This window comes from Rattus norvegicus, chromosome 12 (assembly GCF_036323735.1).
Source record: "Rattus norvegicus strain BN/NHsdMcwi chromosome 12, GRCr8, whole genome shotgun sequence".
Lineage (NCBI taxonomy): Eukaryota > Metazoa > Chordata > Mammalia > Rodentia > Muridae > Rattus > Rattus norvegicus.
In genome coordinates, this window is record NC_086030.1 from 49022754 (window position 1) to 49049394 (window position 26641).

General features: G+C 50.3%; 1 protein-coding gene across 7 annotated transcripts in view; it reads left to right on the plus strand.

The window, feature by feature from the left end:
- The window catches only part of Sgsm1 (small G protein signaling modulator 1), a 79533-nt gene extending 53176 nt beyond the window's left edge, over positions 1 to 26357 (plus strand). For 6 of the 7 annotated variants that reach the window (XM_039089276.2, XM_063271225.1, XM_063271224.1 and 3 more), the window contains 8 exons: positions 400 to 468; positions 2511 to 3098; positions 6506 to 6630; positions 8856 to 8938; positions 11905 to 12014; positions 14104 to 14200; positions 16375 to 16542; positions 22283 to 26357. In XM_039089276.2, the coding sequence (XP_038945204.1) occupies positions 400 to 468; positions 2511 to 3098; positions 6506 to 6630; positions 8856 to 8938; positions 11905 to 12014; positions 14104 to 14200; positions 16375 to 16542; positions 22283 to 22371 (1329 nt within the window). In that variant the 3' untranslated portion in view covers positions 22372 to 26357. The remainder of the gene's footprint in view (positions 1 to 399; positions 469 to 2510; positions 3099 to 6505; positions 6631 to 8855; positions 8939 to 11904; positions 12015 to 14103; positions 14201 to 16374; positions 16543 to 22282) is intronic. The other variant, NM_001105937.2, reaches the window with a different exon arrangement.
- The last annotated feature ends 284 nt before the right edge of the window (positions 26358 to 26641 follow it).

The window sequence follows — 26641 nt, forward strand, 5'->3', positions numbered from 1 at the left end:
TAGCTGAGGCAGACCCCTGCCCTCACACAGACTTTAGCTGAACAGCATGAAGTAGACTGGCCAAAGCCAACTGCCTGGCAGAACATAGTGTCAGAGCGGAGAGGAGCAGGAGGTTACAATGTAGAAAAACTGAGACTTTGTTAGGAAGGACCTAAATCCTAGCCAGAGCTCTCAAGCGCAGCAGAGCAGTTAAAGGTGGGTCGCTCAGATGGGACGTCTGGAAGGTGGGACCAGAGGCCAAGGTCATCCCCGAGGAGGCTCCAGGAAGCAGCTAGGAAGCCGAGACTCTGGAAAGGGACTTGTCCGAGCCAGTGGAAGGGATGGAATAAGGCTTCCTGTATCCCAACCCAGAAGCCCCTTGTGTGACTTTCTCTCTTTTCTCGTTCCTGTCTGAATCAGTCCTCCCAGAGCTGCAGCTCAGGCCGCCAGAACCTCCGACTGCAGAGCGATTCCAGCAGCAGCACACAGGTGACTTTCAGAGGCTCCGCCCCCACCCATGCCCAGCCCCGCCCACAAGCCCGCCTCCCACACCCGCTGCTGCATCCATGCAAGCCCCACCCTCCCATCTTCGGTGGTAGGGTTTGGATGTCCATCATTCAACAGCTGCTATGCTGGATGCGTTCCACTTTCTCTGGCTAATATTGGGAGTATTACAAGCAGTTGCTGCCTCCTTGAAACCCACAGCAGTGGGATGCAGACCCTGTGGACCTGAGCATCCCGGGATCCAAGTCCGGGGTAAAATGACAAGGGTATGCATAGAATGTGCTGCATTCGTCAGGTCACCTCTAGGCCACTCACAAGAGCAGTGCAGTGCAAACAACATGGAAATAACCATCGGGCTGTGTCACTAGGAATGAAGGGCGCACGCCCCAGTCGGGTCTACACAGGTGCAGTGGTTTGTGGGTATTTTCACTCAGCATTGGTTGAATCTTAGTTGGACCTAGGGCCTATGAACTCAGAGGCTGACCAGGAGTCTGCTCCTCTATAAAATAGTAAACCACACTTTGCTTCTGCCTCCTTCCTCTCTGTCCTCCCTTGAAACAACTGTACTATGATCACAAGTCCACGGTGTGGCCTTCCAGAACCTTCTGGATGCCTTTACATACACGGAAATATATAATGTATAGAAAGACTTGGTGTCTCACTTAGGGTTTCACCAAGGCAAGTCTTATAGAGGCAAACGTTTGATTTGGGATGGCTTAGAATTTCAGATGCTAAGTCCATTATTATCATAGCAAGAAGCATGCCAGCAGACATGGTGCTAGAGGAGCCTAGAGTTCTGCATCTTGAAGGCAGAAAGGAAGGTCTCTCTTCTGCAGGTAGCTAGGAGGAGGGTCTTCTGCACTGGTTGGAGCTTGAACATAGGAGCCTCAGAAGCCCACCCCACAGTGACACACTTCCTCAGACAAGCCCACACCTATTTAACAAGGACACATCTCCTAATAGTGTAAGTCCTTGAGGACCGAGCATTCGAGCACATGAGTCTGGGAAAAGAGGGGCAAAACTATTCAAGCCACTACACTTGGTAGTTCTTAAGATCCCACATAAATGCTAGCAGACGTGTTGTATTGTGCAATAGCTTTTGGATGTCACTCCACCTGGAGCCTCAGTAAACAAAAGGAAAAGCACAACTGGAGTGATGGCTCAGTGGTGAAGGGCACAAACTGCTATGGCAGAGGACCCAGATTTAGTTCTCAGCACCTCCATGAGGTGCCTCACAACCAGGTGTGACTCCAGGAGATCTGGTGCCCTCTCCTGGATTGCAAGGCCACCGGCACTCATGTGCACACACAGAGACACACACAAATACATACATACATACATACATACATACATACATACATACGTTCCCAGCACCTACGTGGGGTGCCTCACAACCAGGTGTAACCCCAGGACATCTGGCGCCCTCTTCTCGACTCCAAAGGCATCTGTACTCATGTGTGCACACACCCAGACATCTACACACATAAATAAACAAATAATAAAATAACTTTTAAAATGAAAAGTATAAAAATGTGTATAAAATATTACCTTCTGGGTAGAATAATTTGTGTGTGTGTGTGTGTGTGTGTGTGTGTGTGTGTGTGTGTGTGTGTACACCAAGCTTATGCACATGACAAGGTCCCATCCCTGCTCATGAAGGAGCAGAAGTAGACCCAGTGAACTGAGAAACAGTGTGAGGCTTTGCCCTGGTCTTTACTGTGAACTTGAGGGCTAATGGCTGAAGGGCATAGAAACACAAGTAAGTCTAGGTGTTAGAGGTTTGTATCCTGCGAAGCCACACCCCTCTCCCAAACTTGTTTCCCTAGTCGCCCTCCTCAGAGCCAGCTTCAGCCAGTTGAATTGCCAATGAGACCTCAGCACTTGGAACACACCGCCTTTGTGCTGACTGCGTGCTATTCCACCCCATCCATCCTCAAGTAGTCCCTGTTGTTGGATATTAAGTTGCTGCTGTAAGCTGTGCTGCCATGCCCGTCCTGACTCGCACGTCCGTGTGTCCCTTTCCTCAGGTATTTGAGTCAGTGGATGAGGTGGAACAGACAGAGGCAGAAGGCAGGTCAGAAGAAAAACACCCCAAGATCCCCAATGGGAACCCAGCAAACGGCACTTGCTCCCCAGACTCCGGACACCCTTCCTCCCACAACTTCTCCTCCGGCCTCTCAGAGCACTCAGAGCCCAGTCTTAGCACCGAAGACAGTGTCTTGGATGTCCAGCGCAGCCTCCCCGCTGTGTTTCGGCCTGGGGACAGCAGTGTGGAAGACGGACAGAGCAGCGAGGCCACCACTTCCCGGGACGAGGCCCCCCGGGAGGAGCTGGCAGTACAAGACAGTCTTGAGAGTGACCTCCTTGCCAACGAGAGCTTGGAGGAGTTCATGTCCATCCCTGGCAGCCTGGACGTGGCCCTGCCCGAGAAGGATGGCGCCATGATGGACGGCTGGCCTGGCGAGGCAGACAAGCACGGTCGGGCTGACAGCGAGGACAACCTCTCAGAGGAGCCAGAGATGGAGAGTCTGTTCCCTGCCCTGGCTTCTCTGGCTGTGACCTCCTCTGCCAACAACGAGACGTCCCCTGTGTCCTCCAGTGGCGTCACCTACTCTGTAAGTCACCAGGAGTCTTTATTGGACGAGGGTAAGGCTGGCCGCAGGCTTCAACTCCCTCATGTCTCGCTCTCTCCATCTTGGGGGCTCACAGGAAGGGCTTGCTGGGCTGGGTCCCCTGGTATTGCCGTAAAATTAAAATAAGGGTTCTTTTATCCCGCACTAGATCCGGCACCACAGCGCCCCAGGACATCTGTTAGATGTCTTCATCTCAGTCAGCCAAGCGTCTCACCCGCTCTGCTCCATCCCATATCGCACTCTCTGAGCCTGGCAACAATCTCTCTACCCATCCAGTTCCCAAGGCAGGTTGCCGCCATGCCAGAAATATATCCCAATTCCATGGCGGCCCAGTGTCTCCAGCCACCACACACTCTCTGGAATTCAATTAAATCGCCACATGAAAGAACACACAACACAGTAACCTCTGATCCAACTGATAAGATATAATTGCCCACCTAGACATACAAAGCCCTGTACACATCCATCCCTTAAGAACATTCATAACAAACTACAAAGGTACAGAGTAGAATCTTTTTTTTTAAAAGATTTATTTATTCATTTATTATATATAAGTACACTGTAGCTGTCTTCAGATACACCAGAAGAGGGCATCAGATCTCTTTACAGATGGTTGTGAGCCACCATGTAGTTGCTGGGAACCGAACTCAGGACCTCTGGAAGAGCAATCGGGTGCTCTTAACCGCTGAGCCATCTCTCCAGCCCCAGAGTAGAATCTTAACATCCGCCTCCATGTTCTTTTGGCTGCTTCTTCCTCTCCTCTATCTCCAGTCTTCTCCTCCTCTCTAAAACTTTTCTCCCGCCCATCCTTCCTTCTCGTCCAATGACAGGCCTTGTTCTATCTTGTACCTGCCTTCACCTGCATAAATGACATCATCCTACAGTCTGGTTCCATCACTTCTCCTGGCTGGAACAAGTCCCCCTCCCCACTGTCAAGAGCCTCAGCTCCCTGGCTGTTCTCTGGAGCCTCCTTGGAGATGACCTTGGCCTCTGGTGGCTAAGGCTGGGCTCTGCCTTCACGGGCTTCAGCAGAACAGTGTAAGGGAGACTCACTTTCACCATGATGTATCTGCCAGTCATCGGCTTCCACTTCCATGCTCTGTGGCAAGCGGTTAGCCAAAGTCAGCGACCTTCACCCCTCAGCACGGTGCCCTGCACACGCACCTCCCAGCCTGTGGGGAAGCCAGGAAGCTCTGTCCCAAACTGGACAGGGCACGGCTCATTCTGACGTCTGCTGACGGGGTGGGATACCGGGGGGGGGGGCTGTCTGCGTTTCATCCTCTGGCAGGCTAACCTGGGTGTGTATCCATGGCAAAGGTAGACGCTAAGCAGAGAGAGCTGAGGTGCCCCTGTGTGTTTGGGGCCTCTGCTCTGCCTGGCTCGGTGACATCACTGCAGCCACCCGTGCAGCATCGCTGGCTGGCATCAGAGTGGGCAGAGACAGAGAGGTCGCAGGGCAGAAGGAGTACGAGGAGAGGTCGAAATACTGAGACACGAGCCCTCCCTGTTACTCAGAATGGCTACGAATCTCTAGTGCAGAAGCTGGGAGGTGGGCGGGCCCCAGGGGGCCCCAGTGCCTTCTCTCAGATGCATCTTTCCTTCTTCCTTAGTTGACAGCCTTGTTTTGTGGGAACACATGCTACATTTCCCATCCCATGTGACAGTCACACAGGTCTACTCCATGGTTCTTCTTTCTCTGTGTCTTTGGTATCCGGTGTTATCGGGTGTGGGGACCTTTGTGTGCTTATGGGGGTACTTGTGAGCACCATGAGACGCTCTTGGGTACTCAGAAACCATCTTTTGTTGTTGAGACAGCACCTCTCATTGGCCTGCAGTTCTCCAATCCATCAGGCTGTCCAGCCGGGCAGCAGGCCCCAGTGATTTTCCTATCTCCCCCTCTTCAGTTCCGGAGCACAAGCATGTGCCTCCAGGCCTGGCTTTCTACATGGCTGCTGGCAGCGGGGGTGGGGGGTGTGTGTTTGACTGAAATTGGGTTCTCACACTTGCCAGACACTTCCCTGACTGAGCCATCTCTCAGCTGCTGAAGAATCTTTTCAGAAGATCCCTCATCCATATTCACCCTGAGTAACATCCCCCCCCCCCATTCCTGACATGTCCTTTCCTTGGGTACAGGGCCGCCTGGCCGCCATGTTTGCTCAGTACAGATGTCCCCTCAAATTTGATAGTTATACTCCTGTTTTCAACTCTACCATGGTAGAAATGTATTCTATAGGAAGCAAAGTTTAAATATGACATTCAGAACTCTCCCTGCACTAGCATATGAGATATGATTTCTCCATGTAGAGAGAGGGCAACGACTGAAGCCTCCCTGGGCCACGCCATGTCAAGGGGGCTTCAGACTCTCTGCGGGGCACTCTGCCCTCAGCTTGATGCTCATAGGTTAGGTACAGGCCGCACATTTTTTTTTTAAACTTACTTTACTGTAACATTTGAGTTTCTTCACAGTAACCCAAGGCAAGGAGCACCCGCCCTTCAAAGACTCTAAGTCTGTCTTCAGTGTTGGGGAAGCTTAACAGTTATCCACTAAAGCTTGAGTTTTCTCCCTTTCACCAACTTTTAAGATCCCATTTTAGGGACTGGGGACGTAGCTCAGCCAGTAAAGTCTTGAAAGCAAAGGAACGCAGATTCCGTACCAAGGCTCCCGCCTCTAGTTTTGGTGTCTTTTTTTTTTTTTAATTTCATGTCTTAGACAGAGGGTCATTATGCACCCCAGGCTGGCCTTAAGTTCACTCTGTAACCCCAGCTTCAAACTGACAGCCATCCTCCTGCTGTAGTCTCTTGAGCACTGAGGTGGCAGATTGGTATCATCTTTAAATGCATTAAATGTATTTGTTTAATATTCTGTCTCTGATACAGCTCTGTCAGTGTCTGTCTGTCTCTCTGTCTCTCTCTGTTTCTCTGTCTTTGTTTATCTTTCTCTGTCTCTGTCTCTCTGTGTTTGTCTTTCTGTCTCTCTGTCTTTGTCTCTTTCTCTGTCTCTCTCTGTCTCTCTTTGTCTCTCTGTCGTTGTCTCTCTCTGTGTGTCTCTCTTTCTCTGTCTCTCTGTTTCTGTTTGTCTCTGTCTCTTTGTCTCTTTGTCCCTCTCTCTCTCTCTCTTTCTTTCTCTGTGTATATGTGTGCATAGGATGTAAAAGCACACATGTCTGCCTGTAACCCCAACACTCTGGGTGTTGAGGCAGGATTATGAGCCTGGGCTACATCATGAGACCCAGTCTCAAAAGAATACTCTTCCATCCCACAAAGTCAACGTAGCTTTCTCAGGAAACAAAGAGAACGAATCCAACTCCAGAGTGAGCATTTGGGAGGTGAGGGTTGGGAGTGGTGCTCGGGGGTCAGTGTCCCCTTCTTCCTCCTCCTGCCGCCCACAGCCAGAGCTACTGGACCTGTACACGGTGAACCTGCACCGCATCGAGAAAGACGTGCAGAGGTGCGACCGCAGCTACTGGTACTTCACAGCCGCCAACCTGGAGAAGCTGAGGAACATCATGTGCAGGTGCACTCCGACCAGGGGGAGGGAGGGGGTTGTGTGGTGGGAGGGGGAGGGGAGGGGTGGCATGGGGAGGAGTAGCATGGGGGAGGGGAGGGGATGAGGAGAGTGCAGGAAGAGGGATGAGGTAATAGAGTACACAGAATACAGGGAAAGGGAAGGTGGACTAATGGAAGAGATGGAGAAATAGGGAAGAGAGGAGGGGGTGGGATGATGGAGGGGTGGGAAATGGGAAGTGGAGGGGACAGAAGATATCCAGGATGGAGGTTAAGGATGGGGTGCTGTGGGGAAGATTGATCTACAGGAAATCCCCAGCTGTAACCCCCTTTGTGTCCCTGTTGATGATACCACACCAACCTGGAGGTTTCTTTCATTCACAATACCAGGAGTGAAATATGACAAATTTAAAATCAAAGGCGGAGAGAAAACAAAGCTATGCATGTTATAGAAATTATTTAAACCCTGCCAATCTTTGGTTACTGAGTTCCAGATTAAAACATAAACACACACACACACACACACACACACACACACACACACACAGACTTTATATTTTTAATAAGCCTTAAGCAGCACAATGGCTGATGTCTTAGGGTTTCTATTCCTGCACAAACATCACGACCAAGAAGCAAGTTGGGGAGGAAAGGGTTTATTCAGCTCACACTTCCACATTGCTGTTCATCACCAAAGGAAGTCAGGACAGGAACTCAAGTAGGTCAGGAAGCAGGAGCTGATGCAGAGGCCATGGAGGGGTGTTACTTACTGGCTTGCTTCCCCTGGCTTGCTCAGCTTGTTTTCTTATAGAACCCAGGACCACCAGCCCAGGGATGGCTCCACCCACAATGGGCTGGATCCTCCCACCTTGATCACTAGTTGAGAAAATGCCTTACAGCTGGGTCTCATGGAGGCATTTCCTCAACTGAGGCTCCTTTCTCTGTGATAACTTCAGCTTGTGTCAAGTTGACACGCAAAACCAGCCAGTGCAGCTGAGTAGCTGCCTACACTCCATGCTGTTAGAGTCTGCTTTCCTATTGATAACATCGTTATTACTTACTGTGTTTCATCCAGGCTGCTCTTAGCTCCAATTGGCCAACCCACAGAGCCACATTTTTATGGCTCTCCTATCCTCTTTTTTTTTTTTTTGGTTCTTTTTTTTTTTTTTTTTTTTCGGAGCTGGGGACCGAACCCAGGGCCTTGCGCTTCCTAGGCAAGCGCTCTACCACTGAGCTAAATCCCCAACCCCCTCTCCTATCCTCTTGCACCTTCTTCTCCTGCTTCCTCCAAGCCCAGGAAACCTCAACCCCACCTATGTCTCTTCTGCCCAGCTATTAGCTGTCAGCATCGTTATTCACCAGTCAGGATTAACTGGGGGGGGGGGGGGTTCAGGGTCCCAGGAGCTACCTGCAGACTCCAGGTCTTGGGGGCTCACACTTGATGCTACAATAGACAGTTAAAGACAACCCCTCCCCCCGACCCATACATACTAATTAATGCTTAGCTCTTTCTATACTTACACAGTCCAGCATTCCCTGCCTAAGGAATGGAGCCACCCACAGTGGACTGGGTCTCCCTATATCGATTAATATGTAATCAAGACAGTTCCCCACCCTCCCCTAGGCAGCTCCACCAGCCAGCGTGACAGAACTATCACACTGACTTTGCACACACCCGTTGCCTCTCTGTGCCTCCACCTCCTCCCCTGAGAAATGTGTTCTTAATGAGACTTAACTTCACACGATCATTTTGAAAGACTCAAAGATTCGAGGTGCATACAGGGCTGGGTATATTGTCGAGGCCCAGAGGTCCAGAGCTATTTCTCAGGAGGACTGATCCAGATTTCTGACAGGATCAGTAGGGAAAAATCTCTGAGTCACTCACTCATCTGTGTAAAGTGACTGCCTCCAGTAGCCAGAGAATAAGAAGCACTTGGAAGGGATGTATGGGACTGAGTGGAGGGGTGGATGACACTCTGATCCCATACACCCATGACAGCACCCCAGGCTGGTGGGGCACCTGCAGAGTCCTGTGCTCCGTGATGCCTGCTTGGACAGGTTGGCTCTGATGGCTGCACCTAGGATGTATGGTGACACTGAGGGTGGCCATCAGGCTGAGGTTTGGAGGGCAGGCTGGGAGAAAGCAGCAAGGAGTGGGCAGAGAAGCTGACCAGGAGAGGGGAGGCTGTGTGGGGATGCAGGGCGTGGCACACTCAATATGCCCGGGTTCTCCTGCAGCTACATCTGGCAGCACATCGAGATTGGCTATGTCCAGGGCATGTGTGACCTCTTGGCTCCGCTGTTGGTCATCCTGGATGACGGTGAGTGTGCCCCCTCCCCCCAGCGCCCCGTAGGAAGGGAAGGGTCAGCCTCACCTTGTGTCATCATGGACTGGGCCAGGATGGAGACACAGCAGGCCTGCCTGGTGGACATCTCCCAGCCCCAGCAGTGCAAGATGTCCTTGTGTCCCACCGTGCCTGGCACTGTGACCCACCTGGCTGAGCCACTGCTTGACCAGGAATGAGAACAAAGTAAAACTGGTCCAGACGGTGTCCTAGGATGAGGTCTACCGAATGGTGTCAGACTGAAGAAGACTCCTCCACGGGCTCTTTCTTTTTTTTTTTTTCTTTCTTTTTTTTTCTTCCTTTCTTTCTTTTTTTTTTTTTTTTTTTTTTTGGTTCTTTTTTTCGGAGCTGGGGACCGAACCCAGGGCCTTGTGCTTCCTAGGCAAGCGCTCTACCACTGAGCTAAATCCCCAACCCCCAAGGGCTCTTTCTTAAATGAAGGGAGGGAGAGAGTGGGTGGAGGGAAGAAGGAAGGAAAGAGACGAAAAAGAAAAGCAAGATAATCCAGATGTTACCAGCTCACTTGGCAATGCCAGCCTCTCACATAAGGCCAGGCACCTTACACTCGCCCTGATGTCTACATCAGACAGAATTATTATAGGGAAATGTCAGACGTGTACCTCTCATGAATATAAAGGCAAAAAGTCTCCAAAAAAAAAATCAGCAAACTCAACACAACAAGATATAAAAGATTACACTGAGTGACCAAGTGGAGCTTATCCCAGGAATTCAAGGGCAGTTCAATATCCAAGCATCAATCATTGTAAGCCAGGACTTGACTGTAAAAGACGCAGGCAGGGTGGGTGTGGTGGCTCTGCCTGTGGTCCCAGCTCTCAGGAGGCAGAGGCAGGAGGGTCAGAGGTTCAAAGTTATCCTTGACCAAAGTGAATTTGATGGTGTCCCAAAATGTTAAAAGAAAAAAAGGGGCAGGGGGAAGGGTGGAGAGATGGCTCAGTGGTTAAGAGCACTGACTGCTCTTCCAGAGGCCCTGAGTCCCATTCCCAGTAACCACATGGTAGCTCACAATGACCTGTTATGGGATCTGGCGTCCTCTTCTGGTGTGTCTGAAGATAGTGACAGTGTACTCACATAAAATAAATAAATAAATCTTTTTTCAAAAACAGAAAAAGGAAGAACAATTGAAAAGGAACTACAATTATCGATGGTGTCCCAGTTATTATGCAGATAATATGACTTAATGGGGAAAAATCCAAAGAATAAGAAAACACAAGTGGGTTTGCCAGGGTTGTAGAAAGCAAGACCAGTAAGCAGAAAGCTTGTATGTCTACACAGCTGAGCTGAACAATCCCAACGTGAAATTAAGCAGGCAACTCCACGTGTGATGTCTCCCGAAGACCAACACATTTTTAATACCTCTAAAGGGTCCGGTTTACACGTTAAACACCACAAAACATTGTTGGACAGAAGGGAGGAAACCTAAAGAGGGGGCTGTCTCCGACCACGGCTAGACATTGGCAAGGAGCATTGTCCTCTGTACTGTCTGCAGATTCTGAAAGCCCCAGCAAAATGCCCAGGTGCAGAGGCAGGGTGGTTCAGTAGGTAAAGGCGTTGTCACCAAGCCTGAGGACCCGAGTTTGGTCCCTGGGACTCACATGGCAAAAGGAGAGAAACAATTACCACAAGTTATACAAACACACACACACACACACACACACACAAACACACACACACACACACACACACAAACACACACACACAGAGAGACAGAGACACAGAGAGAGACAGAGACAGAGAGAGACAGAGAGACAGAGAGAGAGACAGAGACAGAGAGACACAGAGACAGACAGAGACAGAGAGAGACAGAGACAGAGAGACAGAGACAGAGAGACAGAGACAGAGAGACAGAGACAGAGAGACAGAGACAGAGTGTTACATTGCCTCCAGGAGGGCCTGCACATAGGTGCTGAACTGAAGCTAAGAGTCTGAAAAGAAACATTTGCAGTTAATGTTCTGCTGACTGACCAGAGTTCAGACTCATTTCAACTCCATAAACTCGTTTTGTCGCATTTAACCTATTGCTACCACAGTGACCGGAAACCCACATGCAAAGCATGGCAGACCCCTGCCTCACGCTACACACAAGGAATGCACTTGAAATCATCCCCAGAAAGCCCCAGGATGGCAGAACCCTCAGAAGCAAGTGTTCAAGTGAACACTCGTGTCTTTGCTGGGACAGTCGATACTGGTCAGTCGAGGAACCAAACCAGCCTCGTCTGCGTGAAGTCCTCTGAAAAGTGTTTCCTCTCAGACAGCACAGACAAAAAAAACCTGGTCCACGGCGTGGGCCCAAGCTGGCAACCAAGTTTGGTAAACCACAAGAGTGTCACAGGTGGCACTGGTTTTGAGGGGATAAAGAAGTCTTGGAACAACTGAGGCACGGCTCCATGAAAGACTGCCTCTCAGTGGCCTCTCTTCTCCCGACGTTACTTAGGGAAACAGGAAAAAATTACCTTTTTCCACATAGGTTTTCAAATGCTTTCTTGATCGATGTAAACAGGTATTCTAGGCAGCATTTGCCAAAGGAGTTTGGCCTTTCTTTACAGACCGGCAACCAAAGCCCTTGCTAGATTGATGGTGAGTTTTGAACTCGCAGACTTGAAAATTCCATGAATGGGTAGAATTTCTGAAAGAATAAGATGAGTACCAACAAAGCAGTGTGGGCTTTGTGTCACAGCCAGTGGGGATCTTTAAAAGGAGCATCTGCGTCTGAAGGAGCTGTTCTCCCCAGTGGCTCTAAGGCAAGATCCGTGACCCACTAAGGGTTGGCAAGCATCTGAGGAAGTGGCCTTTGCTGGGCCCTTCCTGGCTGCCTGCCTCTAGAGTGGCTGTGGACCCTGTTGTGGGCCTGACACTTACCTCTTCAGGAGCTCCAGTGCCTGAGGCCATGGCATGACTAACCTGATGTCTTGTGCTGCCCCCAGAGGCCCTAGCCTTCAGTTGCTTCACAGAACTCATGAAGAGGATGAACCAAAACTTCCCCCATGGAGGCGCCATGGACACACACTTCGCCAACATGAGGTCTCTGATCCAGGTAGGACCTCATGTCCTGCTCTGACTTTGGGGGGTGGATACAAGGTGGGCAGCTGAGGGTATGGCTTAGCTCTCAGAGTGCTTGCACACAGAAGCGCCTGGTTAATCGTTCATTCATAACGGATAGCATGACGCAGTACAGCTTTTTCAGATATCCTTGCTCTCGCTTTACCCCCTTCTGCATTTACCTCCTTCCCATCCCTAATTGGAGGCCCCCGTTTCCACCCCCTCTCAGATCAGCTGTACCCCACTACTCCCCTCTCTGTTTCTCCCTGTCCTCCCTACCCTGGCAATGGTCCCCTTTACCTTCCTTCTCTGTAGTTACCGAGGCTGTGGTCTCACATCTGGAGCTCTGGAGCTAGGAGGGTCAACTGAGAGAGAGAGCATATGTCTGTCTGAGTCTGGGTCATTCAATGTGATCTCCCCTGGTTCCATCCATTGACCACCAAAGCTCATGATTTCATTTTTTCTGTCGGGCTGAACAGCATCCCATAGTGGATATGGGGCGTTTTCCATTGTCAGTTTGTTGGTCGAAGGACGTTGGGTTGTATCCACATCCTAGCTGTTGTAAGTAGAGCAGCAGCAGACATGGCCGGACAAATGCCAGCAGAGTCAGGTGTGGAGTCCTTCAGGCAAAGCCAGGGTGTGGAGCAGCTGGGCCATGAGTTCGATGTATTTTTAGCTGTTTGAGATTCTCCACACTAGTTTCCATCGGAGGTGGGTTTGCGTTACATTCCCACCAACACCGAGTCCCTCTCCAACTCTGGCTGGCTGGTTTGTTTATCTTAGCCATGCTGATCGAGGTAAGATGAAATCTCAGTGTTCTTTCGGTCTGCATTTCCCCCAGCTGCCAGTCAGAATCCACAAGAGGCAGGCCCAGCAGCCAGGCTGGGCTCTGCAGGAGAATCCACGCAGGCCGGAGCTCTGGGTGGTGTAGGGGGATCCTGCTCAAGCCCAAGGCAGCCCTTGCTGCTGCCTCAATGGGATCAAAAAAGCCACCAGGTATTCTGCATACAAAAGGTAGAAGAATTGGGGCCTGTGAGGTAAAAGTGACCGCTACCAAAACCGAAGGCCTCAGCCTGAGCACTTGAGCCCACAGGTATGAGGAAAGAATTGACACAGTCCTCTGATACACACGCATGTGTACACACATACTGCATATCATAAACACCCCCCACATACACACCTATATGCACATGCACACTCACCATACCACACACACACACATATACCACACATAGTGCACACACACACTATATACCACACAACACACATACTATACACACACAACACACAACACACATACACACAACACACATACTATACACACACAACACACATACACACAACACACATACTATACACACACAACACACATACACACATCACACACACACAACACACATACCACACACACACTCCATACCACACACACATATATACCACACACAGTGCACACATGCACACACTCATACTACACAACAAGCATGTATATACACACCACACAAACACATACCATACACACACACATACTACACAGCATAAACACATTTACCACACACCACATACACATTCACACCACACCACACATATACACACACACCACAGATACAAACATACACACCAAAGACAGAGACATAGAGAGAGGAAAAAAGACAGCCTAGCACAAGATAAAGGACCAGAGTTCAGATCTCCAGCACCTTGTGAAAGCCGAGCCTGGTGTGCCTTTTAAGCCCACTGCTGGGGAAGTAGAGGCAGCAACTGCATGGCTCTGTATTCCCAGCAGCCATGCAGGAGAGTTCTGTTTTCTCTGAATCCTTGCCAACACTTGTTACTGTCTGTCACTTTGGCTTTAGCCATCTCAGTGAGTGCAAGGTTGTCTCTCATTCTCTGACTTGCTGCCCCTGACGTTGAACCAGCCGTAGGCTGGACACTGTAAAAAATCTCTGGAGAGACGTCTGTGCCCTTTGCTCACTGTTAACTGTACCTGGCTGCTGAGGGCTGACCGGCATGCAGGGTCGTGGATCCTGCTGTCCCCTCTGGGCCATCCGTTTCCCAGGGGACTGACAGACCTGCCCTCCCTCCGACAGATCCTGGACTCTGAGCTCTTCGAGCTGATGCATCAGAACGGCGACTACACCCACTTCTACTTCTGCTATCGCTGGTTCCTGCTAGATTTCAAACGAGGTACAGACTCCGTCTTGTCCCCAGACTCCTTGTAGTAGAATTTCTTGGGTGACGATGAGTGGGAGGGGGAGGCTGACAGGACACCCGAGGGAAGGGCATCTGTCTATCTTGGAACAAGCCTTATCAAAAAGTGACTGTGCAGTAGGGGCCATGAAATCCTGGCCTCGGGATATGGGGGACCGCTCAGTCATTCAAGTGCTGTTGCACAAACAGGAAGACCTGAGTTCAAATCCCCAGCACCCACATAAGAGGCCAGGTATGGCAGCCAGTGAGACAGTAAGGGTGCTTGCTTGCTACCAGGCTGGATGACCTGAGTTTGATCCTGGGACCCACTTGATTAAAAGAGAGAACTGACTCCCACAAGTTGTCCTCTGACCCCCACACTATAATGGGTAGAATTGAAGAAATTTTAAAAGCCAAGTGCAGCCATGCGTGTCTGTGGTACAGTAGTGGGGAGGCACTGTGATGCAAGCTGGCCACGAGAGCTTCCTGGCCAGCCAGCCCACCCAGCCGCATTGCTGAGCTCTGGAGGTGGAGATTGATAGAGGATGATATCCATACCAGGCCTCCACAGGCACGCTCAAGCACGCGTGCGCGCACACACACACACACACACACACACACACACACACACACGCACACGTACACGTGTGCTCCTGTTTCACAGGTGAAGAAACTAAGAAGTCCAATAGGAAGCTACCAATGGGTAGGGGAGCGGGAAGCCAGGGTCCAAGCTTGACTGCATCCATCTCTGGGGACAGGTCCCTCCCATCTGCCTCTCTGTTTAGTACAGACCCCAAACTCATGAGTTGTGGTGACTTCAAGCACACATCACCCCTGACTGGGGTGTCGCCTCCGAACATGTGCTATTGTGCTAACCTGGGATGGGTCCAGGAACACCTGGCGTGTGTGGTGGTATTGACTACTTGCCCTACACTGTGTAGCGCCATTGCTCATCTCATCTCTGGTACCTTACCATGACCAGCTGGCCCTATGAAAAGTTGAGGTGCAGAGAGGCTGGAGGCACACAGCCCCAGCCCACAGCTCCTGGCTGGTGAATGAAAAGTTGCAGCTAAAGCCAGCTTACTGGATTTGGTAGCCTTGCTCCTAAGGCAGTGGTTCTCAATCTGTGGATCACAACCCCCAGGGGGTTGTCAAATAATCCTTTCACAGGGGTTGCATAAGACCATCTGAAAACATGCATTTCCTATGGTCTGGGGAACTGAAGAAGCAGATGTCAGCACTGGCACCGATAGGCATACTGTTGCAAAATATGTAACTTGGTGTTGTTATATTAACACTGTTACCTGTGCTACACCATGCTTCAAGACAAAGTTTCACATTTGTAACTACCGATAAATATTTCACAACATATAATTACATACTTTTGTGATTAATCACTATGCTTTAATTATGTTCAATTTGCAACAATGAAAATACATCTGCATATCAGATATTTACATTAGGTTTTGTAACAGTAGCAAAATGCCAGTTACAAAGCAATGAAAATAATTTTATGGTTGGGGGATCACCACAACATGGAGAACAGTACTAAAGGGTCACAGCAGGGCTGGAGAGATGGCTCAGTGGTTAAGAGCACTGACTGCTCTTCCAGAGGTCCTGAGTTCAATTCCCAGCAATCACGTGGTGGCTCACAACCATCTGTAATGGGATCCGATGCCCTCTTCTGCTGTGTCTGAAGACAGCAATACGCACATAAAGTAAATAAATGCTTCTTTAAAAAAAAAAGGGGGGGTCACAGCGTTTAGGAAGGTTGAGAACCACTGGCGGAAGGACTCTAACATCTCTGTGCTAGGCTGAGGCAGCAGCGAGCTTGCTTATGTTATGTACAGGTCGCTGAGAGCCATTGGTGCGTGCCCCTGGAGACAGAGAAAGGACAGTAGCAGAGGGCAGGGCAGGGACAGGCCCCTGCCAGTCAAACCCACTTATGCTCAGATTCTTCACACAGGAACCTTAGATCCAGGCCACAGATGGGGAAACTCGGGGTCAGGCAGCAGGGTCCAGGTCTCCAGCCTCCCCAGCCACGGTTCTGCCTGGTCTGGGACAGTCAGCTAGGGAACTAGGATGCGTGCAAGGAGGACTAGGAAAGACAGGCCCTGCACTCTGTCCTGGACCAGCTCCTACATATGTGCATGTGTGTCTGTGTCCCGCAGAACTGGTCTATGATGACGTCTTCTCCGTGTGGGAGACTATCTGGGCGGCTAAGCACGTGTCCTCCGCCCACTACGTGCTGTTCATCGCGCTGGCACTGGTGGAGGTCTACCGAGACATCATCCTGGAGAACAATATGGACTTCACCGACATCATCAAGTTCTTCAATGGTACCAAGGGGCGTGAGCAGGGTGGGATGTCCCGGGGCGGGGCTCCCTAGGGGCGGGGCACCCAGGGATGAGGCTCCCTGGGAGCAGGGCTCCCCGGAACAGAGGTGGGGTTCCCCAGGAACAAGGCTCCTCAGGAACTGGACTCCCCAGCCTGGAACAGGCTCCCTAGGGGCAGGGCTCCCTAGGGAAGCTCCCCAGAGGTGGGGCTCTCTAGAGGTTCCTGATGGCAGCAGCTTGGCAGATCCCAGTCATTCGGGAGTGTGGGGATGCACATTTAACACTTGGGTGTTGGGACCTGAACCCATGTCCTCTGCTAGCACAGAAAGGGCCTTCACTCACCAAGTGTCTTCCCAGTCCCTGGTACCCCCTTGGCGCTTTATCAAGGAACCTGGTAGATCTCAACACACACCCCAGGTGTATTTTTCTCCAGGCTGAGACTCTGCGGCAATGCCTGGCTCCACCACTGGCCAGCTCTGCCCAGCTCTGCCCATTGGCAAGGGGATGCCCTATCTCTGAGTGTCTATTATATCATCTGTGAAACACCAGGATCTACCCCACTGGAGTTCATGAGTAGGGAAAACCTGGGCACAGAGATGCTCTTGGAGTGGTGAGGCCCCAACAGGCCTCTGGGAAAGGCCTTGTCTAAATGGCCTCCCTGGGTCTCAGTTCTTCAGGGAGACAGTGTTGCAAACACCTCCTCCCTCAAGGGAAGTCTAGAGAATTAATGATGAGCTATGAAAAAGTCCTTCACAGGTAGCTGTGCCCACAAGAGGCCCAGTAAACATGAAGCAAATGCTGTTGTCAACCCCACTTAAACATTAATTAAATACTAAAAGCCAGGGCTGGGTGGCTGCTCTGTCATAGAGCACTGGCAAGCACTAGGCCCTGGGCTTCACCCCAAAACTTAAAGACTAAAGAAAGTTCCAGATAAACAAGAGACCCCACCTTGTGCCCAACCTTGGAAACATTGCTAGATTCCTTTCAAGTCATCTTTTTCTTTTGGGATAATTTTGGATTTTGGCCACCTACCACAATTTTATATTTAGGACTGTTCTTTGATTTACCAAGGAAGGTTACAAACAAAGGTGGCACCAAACAGTGGTGCCCATCTCCCAGCTTCCTTTCGGTCACTGCCTAATGCGTTTCTGGAATGTTCAGCGCCAAAACTCAGAAACCAACTTTGGCAGACTGTGAGTTTCACCTGTGCCAGAAACGAACCAGGAAGCCACACGGGATTCAGTGCAGTCCTCAAACACAACACAAACACACCTTGAGCCGGTGTGAGCCGGTTGCCAGAGTACTTGTTTAGCATCCATGAAGTCTGGCACTGTCACACCCATGTAAACGGGGCATGGTAGTGCAGAGCTGCAGTTCAGTTCCCACCCTGGAAATACAGTTGAGATGATCAGGATATCATATTTGCATTATCTGTCATCAGTAATAGATGGTCTGCTGTTTCCTGGCTGTTGGGATTAGAGAGCAGCAGTGGGCATGACTGAGGCAGTGTCTGATGGCCCAGCCAGTGTCTGAGGGCCCAGCCAGAGTCTGATGGTCCAGCCATTTTCTGATGGCCCAGCCAGTGTCTGAGGGCCCAGCCATTGTCTGAGGGCCCAGCCAGTGTCTGAGGGCCCAGCCAGTGTTTGATGGCCCAGCCAGTCTCTGTACAGTAGGCTGTTGAGTCCTTTGACCATATGCCAAGGAGTGGTGCATCTGAGTCATGGGGTAGATTTCTTTTCAAGGTTTGGAGAATGTTCTACAATGGTTTCTAGAGCATCTGGGCCAGTTTGCACTCCCAGCAACCCTTGGGTGAGCCTGGCCAGCATTTCTATCTGTTGCCCCACTGCTCTTTGCCATTCTGACAAGGGTGGGGGAAGTAGGGGTGAGGGGTGGGGGGAGCAGACGAAACTACACCTACATCTTTCTGATTGCTAAGAATGAACTTTTTTTTGTTGCCACTTTGTATCTCTCCTTTTGAGAACTGTTCAGTTCTCAGTCGCATTTTTCTAAGTAGGGTTGTCTGTTTTCCCCGAGTCTTTTGTTGTTTGTTTGTTTTAGCTCTTTGTATATTCTTGACATTACTTCTCTGCCAGGTAGATTACCGGTAAACATCCCATCCCACTCTGTAGCTTTCCTCTTCCTCCTTTGCTGTAAGGGAGCTCCTCAGTTCTGTGAGACCCCACTTATCAACTGTTGGCCTTAATTTGTAAGCAGTTGAGCTCTATTCACAAAGTCTTTTCCTACACTGACATCCTATAGGGACCTCATATGTTTTTTTTTTCTAGAAGCTTCAGTGTCTCATGTTTCACATTGAGGTCTGACTCTGTTAGGATCTCTATTGCTTGGAAGAAAGACCGTGCAGAGCGCAGAGCGAGCAACCTCAGGTTGAACCGGTTTATTCAGCTCACATGTCCATAGCTGTTCACTATCAAAGGAAGTCAGGACAGGAACTCAAGCAGGGCAGCAATCTGGAGTCAGGAGCTGATGTAGAGGCCACTGAGGGGTGCTGCTTGCTGACTTCTTCCCATGGCTTGCTCAGCCTACTTACAGAACTCAGGACCACCAGCCAGGATGGCTCCAACCACGGTGGGCAGGACCATCCCCCATCAATCACTAATTAGGAAGATGCCCCACAGGTTTGCCTACAGCCCAGGCTTACGGAGGCATTTTCTTAATTGAGAATGACTTCAGCTCCTGTTAAGTTGACATAAAACTATCCAGCACAAGGTGTTCGATGGAGTTAGGTTTTGTGTGGGATGATAGACGGGGTCTAGTTTCATTCTTCTAGCATGTGAACAATGAGGCCTCCCAGCAGGATGTTTGAAGACATCTTTACTCCAATGTCTGCTTTTGTGTCTTTATCAACTGTCAGTAGAAGTTATTTGCAAGCGCTCTGGTCTTCTGTTTTTGTGCCACTTCTTTCTTTTTTGTGACAGGACCAAGCTGTTTTTATGGCCATGGTTCCGTAATATATCCAGAGACCCGGAATGTTAACCCCATCAGCACTGTCCTTTCTGACCTAGGTTGCTTTGGCTATCCAGGGTCTTCCATGGTTCCTCATGGAGTTTGAGGTGTTTTTTTCTATTTCTGTGAAGATCGTGATGGGGATTTTGATTGGGGGTTGCACCGAATCTGTAAATGCTCTTAAGGGAGTTCTCATCTCCACTGTATTAATTCTGCTAATCCATGGCTTTCTGTTTTCCAGTCTCCCCTCGGTCTTTGTTCAGAGGCGTAAAGACTTTTATGGTGGAGGCCCCTCGCCTGTTCAGTTAGGTTTATTCCTGGCCATCTTACCTTCTTCGAGGCTGTCGTGAATTGAGTGTGTCTGTGATCTCTTTCGGTACAGTCATCCTCTTACAGGAAGAGCACCAGTTCCGTGAGTTCCTTCTGCCTCCGACCACGTTGCTGGAAGTGCTGACCATTTCTCAAGGTTCTGTGGTAGACTTTCTAACTCCTTTCACATACAGTATCATGCCGTCTGCAGAGAGAAATAGTTTGGCTTCTTCGGGTTGTATCGATGACAGCGCTGTCTTCTTGCTGACTTTAATGGGGTTGCTTTGAGTTCTTCTCCTCTTAGGACAACGTTGACTGCGGGTTTGTCACACAGAATCTTTATTATGTTGAGTTACATAATCCCCACACAGACAGACAGACAGACAGACAGACAGACAGACACACACACACACACACACACACCCCAGCCCTATTCCCTCTAGGACTTTAAACATGAAGGTATGCTGGATTTTGTTAAAGGCTTTTTCTGAGGACCAGGATGTCTGCTGTGAGAGAGCATCTGCTCTACATGATACGGAAGCTGCATCCATAAAATCTAAGAGGATTTGGTCACTTACACAAGATCAGAACCAGGCAGCACCCACTGGCAAGTCAACAAGGGTGGGAGAAATCTCCCAAGGCGACACTTCTGAGTGAGGAGCTACCGGCATTTAAAAGCCCCTGAGAGAGGAAGCAAGAATCAGTCTCCCCCAAGGATGAGCCCCGCTAATAGGTTATACCCAGTCCCAAGAGGTCATATCATATGGGTATATGTGCTCTCATATAAATGGACTCAGTTGCATGCATTTACACACACACATATACAGACACATATGTAGCAATAATAATTATTCTTAGCCATGAATTTGAAAGGAAGGTGGAGGATACAGGAGGAGTTGTAGGAGGAGAGCAAGGGGTAGAATTATATAAACATGGCAGTCACGTATGAATCTTCAGAAAACTGAATTAAACTTGAAAAAAAAAAGTCTTAACTGATCAGAAGTTCAAGGTCATCCCCTGCAGATAGCTAAATGCAAGGACAGCCTGGGCCATAAGTTCAAGGCCAGCCTGGGCCATGTCAGGCCCTGCCCCCTCCCCTCCTTGTGCACCCCTTCTTTTGCACACTCGTCTGTTTCTGTTGTTACCACCACAGAATCCAGTTGCATGTACTCTTTCAAAAAGTATCTCTTTGAAGCACTCTCTTTCAAGGCTTCAATGTGCAGTCACACACCTATCTTATAACTTACTAAGTGTCGTTGGTTCAGTTTGAAGATGTGACAGAAAGCCCAAAGCAACCCACATCTTAACCCAATCCTCCTGCCTCAGCATTCCAAACTTCCTCAGTCCAGGACACCCCTAGCTTTTCCGAGACACGCACCCAGAGCAGCCCAAGTTCCCAACGGTAAGGAGGGAGGTCCACACCATGTGACACCTTTGTCCCATCCTCACTACTCAGAAAGTCTCTGGCACACGCAACCTGAGGGGAAGCCCTCACCTCACGTGGTTCCTGGCTCTAGAATACACACGCCGTTCGGGCTGTGCACAGCTTTGCCTTCTGATGAGGTCACACGACCCCACCACCCCCCACTTCCCTCAGACTTTCACACCATCCTTGCTTTTATCCCAGCAGCCCCACTCCCACCCCAAAACCTAACATTGTCTAGACCGAACACCACTTGGAAGAACTTAGAAGATGTACGGTGAACTCTCTGCAGCCAGCAGGTGTGTCGAGCTGACAGCTTCAGAGTGTTGCTGAGATCTCTTCCAAGTGACCGCATAATCCCACAATGCCCCGAGACCTCGAGATCTCACTAGGATCCCTTAGGGGTTCCTCAGCGCTGCTTTAGGAACTGTGGTCTTAGCTTTTTGTTTTATCTTCTTTTTCTCTTTGTGAAATGGTTTCTCTGTGATAAAGTCAAGCTTTGGATTATTCTGTGTGCAAAGCTTTGAAGATCTTAGCATTTATGTGGCTCTCCCTATTTCTTCCCCTCTCTTCCCCCATCCATGGCTTTGATCATTTTGGCAGAATCGTTAAGAATCTGGTACATGCCTGGTCTTACCTTTTAGTTTTGAGACAAAGTCTTGTTATGTATCCTGGCTAGCCTTCTTCCCTCAGCTTCCCCAATGCTGGGATTATTACAGGTGTTTCCTATGGTGTCCCGGCCTGACATGGGCTTCGTAAAGTATTCAGACATTCTCCCTTCAGGGAAGGGTCTCCTAGCACAGTCTGACCCTGGTAAGGTCTCACCAGGCAGCATCTCTTTGTTTCCATGGTGGTGTTGTGAAAACACCTTCCTGTTTACAATGTTACAATCCTAGCTGCACAGATGGGGAGGCCAAGGTCTGCAGGTGCATGTCTCCTCCCAGAGTCACTTTGTGGCAGGAATACCCTAGAGTCCACATCAGGAGCCAGACCTGTCTCCCAGGGGCCTACACTCAAGGCTGCTCACAAGTGTTTCTCCTCTTTCAGAAATGGCCGAGCGGCACAATGCAAAGCAGATTCTGCAGCTTGCCCGGGACCTCGTGCATAAGGTGCAGATTCTGATTGAGAACAAGTGAAGATCTGCTGTCGTCCGCCCCCTCCCTCCCTCCTGCAGCCCAGCACAAGGCCCTGGCGTCTGTGGACCAGCGTGGACCTCTGTGCAGAGAGCCATGCTCTTATCCTTGGCCACTGGGCAGTGAGTGGGGTAGAGAAGAACCCATCTTGGCCTTACGTTTTTCCTGTTTGACCAAAGAGTGCCCAAGTCTGGGATTTCCCCACTTCTTGGGAGTTGAGGTTGTGAGTGGGTAGAGGTGGCCTCTGGCTCTGTTCTTCCTTTCCTGTTTCTTCCTCATCTGTACAGGAGAGGCCTTTGGGGTTTCCTCTGCACCCAGCAAGGAAGGACCTTTGGAGGTGTTCCAGAACCTTCCTGCCAGACTGGCTTGAAGCAGGCTGTCCCCATAGGCATTGCTCACATTCAGAGTCCCAGGTGTTTTCAAGCGTCACCCCTGCCTTCAAGCCACCAGGTCTCATCCCCCACCCCCAATCTCCCGAGGTGACTCCGATGCCCCCTTATAGTTTGTGTGCCCCACCCAAGAACCTCTGGCTTGCAGGAGGGGCTACCAGCATGTCTCTGTGTATCCTCACTCGAGGCCTGTTCTGTCGTGCCCCTGGCAGAAGCTTCTGACTCAGCCCTGCCTGAGTCCCCGATCTAACGATCTAACTCCCTGTGTTTCCGACTTTTCTCTCTCCGCTGCCAAGAGACTCTCTTAAGAAAGGGCATCTCTCTTAAGAAGGTGCCCTGGAGATCCAGGAAGAGATTGCAGGAGCTCCTGATGAGAGCCCAACCCTTCCTGTCCCACCCCCCCGGGGAGACATCCCCACCATCACTGGTGGTCTGGGCTCAGAAGCCTTCGGACTTGGTAGGAGCCATGCTCAGCAAGGTTGGGTTTTCTCTAAGCACTTTGTTCACTCAGGACAGAGGAGGGATGAGCGAGGGGGTTGGCCCATGGCAGGGTTTGTCTGTGTTCCTTGATGGAGAGCTTGGAACCAGGGCTGGATCTGAGGACATTCCCTCCCCACCTTCACACCAAGACCTGCTTATCCACACACTGACCCCCATTGAGCTTTCGTACCTGCATCCTGGGTGCAGCGGAAATCAACACTCCTAGTCTAAACTTGTCCCCAGGATCTGCAGCCTCTGGGACAATCAAGAAATGGCAGGGAGGATTTTATGAGGAGATATACATGGCTTGAGGTATCTTCAGGCTGGAGCCCCACTCTGTCCGCTTCCTGTGACCTCCCACTCCCACCCCCGCCCCACCTCCCGAATCAGATCCTCTGTCTCATATGCAGGGGGCAGGGTGGATAGAGAGAGCCTTGTAATCTCCATGGAAGACTGAGGCTGCTTCGGCCCCACTTGTGCCCAGGGAGGTGGCCAATGAGCACAGTCACCGGTGTAGAGTTCCATGCGCCTTCCAGCTAGGTCCCCCAGCTTCCCAAGATGGGGGAAGACAGGCCGTCAGATAAAAGTTTATTTTGCCGGTGCAGAAGGGGTATTTTAGCACAGCCAGGTCCGGACCTCCTGACCCTTATTTATTTATTTTTATAACTGACCAGCGTGGAGTATAGCACAAGATTCCCCTCCGCCTCCCTCGTGCCTCCCGAGCGTGCGCTTGTGGTTCCGAGTGCCTCGTATTTATTCAATTTACCAGCCGATGACGTCTGTGTGCAGTGTTCCCTGGTGTCCTGGAGTTGGGCATGGGGTGGGGGGAGCGGCTTCCTCCTGCCCAAGGAGTTCTCTTTTTAACGTTGCCCAAGTGTCTTGTAAATGTTCTTTGCCAAGATGACTATTCAGAGCAAATATATCTGAGCAGAAAAACATAAGCATGGGTCTAATTATTCGCTTGTTTATGTTGTTTTGTTTTGTTTTGACGCACTGTGTAGCCCTGGCTAGCCCGGGACTTGCTCTATAGACCAGATTGGCCTTGAACTCAAGACATTCCCCTGCCTCTGCCTCCCAAGTGCTGGGATTAAAGATGGGTGCCACCGTGCTCAGCATTTGGGAAGCAGCTGGAGCGGTGGGGGAGAGGAGGCAAGGTTTCATGTAGCCCAGGCTAGCCTTTATATCCAACATAGGCAGCCTGAAGCTGACTTTGCACTCCTGATCCTCCCAACTGCTGTGATTATAGGCATGCCCCACCTCAGATTTTTGGCTTGGGGAAGAATCAGCGGAGCCCTTACCTTCCCTCATCAGAGTGATGGGAACAGTCACCTTCCCTCACCTTTCCCATCTCTCCCAGGGAGGTCCCAGGAAAAGCAGGAAGGCTGCAGCAGGGCAGAGGGAGCAGATGATGTTTCTGACGTGGGCAAATTCTCCTCTCTCTAGTCAGGTGACCAAGGAAGTTCTCCCCTCCCCTGGACCCAAGTAAGCATCCCTCACATTCAAGTCCCTCAGCAGCCATGACGCTGGCCATGTGTGCACATACACAGTCAGATACACATGCACACCACACACACACTCATACCACATACACACATATACACACAACACACACACTCATGCACACATCTTACACACACTCAAGCACACCACACACTCATCTACACACCTTATACACACCACATTCACACACATGCACACCACACATACTCATACACCACACACACACATTGCACACTCACCCCACACATACACACTGCCCACTCACCCCACAAACATACATACCACACACACACACATACACCACATACAAACACAGCACACACACTCATGCACGCCACACACTCACACACATGTACACACCTTACACACACCACACTCACAACACATCACACATGTACACACCACATACACACTTATACACCACATACATTCACAGACACCACACACACACTGCACACTCACCCCACACACACGCACACCATACACACGCACACCATACACACGCACACCATACACACGCACACACACACACACACACACACACACACCCCAACCAAATGTGCTTAAAACAACTCACTTTTAAAACTCCAAAAAGAAAGCCAGATCCGTCAGCATGGGCAGCAGAAAGCTTTATGAATGACTAGTTCATGAAATATTCTCTCAGTAGAGACTTGGAGCTGCAGCATCCATGAGCTCCTTCCTCTGTTAGCGTGTTAACCAGCCTCCCCTGTGTTAGCCAGCCTCCCCTGTGTGTTAGCCAGTCTACCCTGTGTTAGCTAATCTTTCCTGTGTGTTAGCCAGCCTCCCCTGTGTTAGCCAGCCTCCCCTGTGTTAGCCAGTCTCCCCTGTGTTAGCTAATCTTCCCTGTGTGTTAGCCAGCTCTCTCTGCTGTAACTGACACCTGAAGTGATCTGATCCTAGGATACTCTGTCTGGGTTTGTGTCTAGGAAGCCTCAGTCCATGGTGGGTGGACATGCTGCTCTTAGGCCTTAGATTGGGAAGAACACATGATGACTGAAGCTTACTGTAGAGCAAAACCACTCACCTCACAACCACAGGGCGGGGTCCCACATTCCCCTAGTGATCTAAAGACCTCCCTCTAGGCCCTACCTGTAAAAGGCTCATCTGCTGACAAAGCTGGGACACTGAAGATTCAATCAAGGGGGTGTGGTGATTTGTATATGCTCAGCCCACGGAGTGGCACTATTAAGAGTTGTGGTCCTGTTGGAGTAGGTGTGACCCTGTTGGAGTAGGTGTGACCCTGTTGGAGTAGGTGTGACCCTGTTAGAGTGGGTGTGACCCTGTTAGAGTGGGTGTGGCTTTGTTGGGGAGGTGTGGCCTTGTTGGGGGTGTGGCCTTGTTGGAGGAGGTGTGGCCTTGTTGGGGCTTGTTGGGGAGTGTGGCCTTGTTGGAGGAGGTGTGGCCTTGTTGGAGGAGGTGTGTCACTGTAGGTATGGGTTTAAACAACCTCAACCTAACAACCTCCAGATGAAGATGTAGAACTCTCAGCATCTCCTGCACCATGCCTGCCTGGATGCTGCCATGTTCCTACCTCGATGATAATGGACTGAACCTCTGAACCTGTAAGCCGGCCCCAATTAAATGTTGTTCTTTATAAGACTTGCATTGGTCATGGTGTCTGTTCATAGTAGTAAAACCCTAAGACAAGGAGCTAGAAAGAAAAAGAGAGCAGACCTGGGAGTGGTGTGGTGGGCAGAGTGCTTGCCACATAGCACAAGGACCTGTCCATAAGGCCAGATGTGGCACCACACATCTGGAATCCTGGTGCTAGAGAAGTAGAGATGGAAGAACATGGTGGCCCACTGGCCCACCAGCCCTGCCAATGAGAAACATTGTCTCAAAACAGGTAGATTGTATATAAACTGACTACATGACCCGCTTCA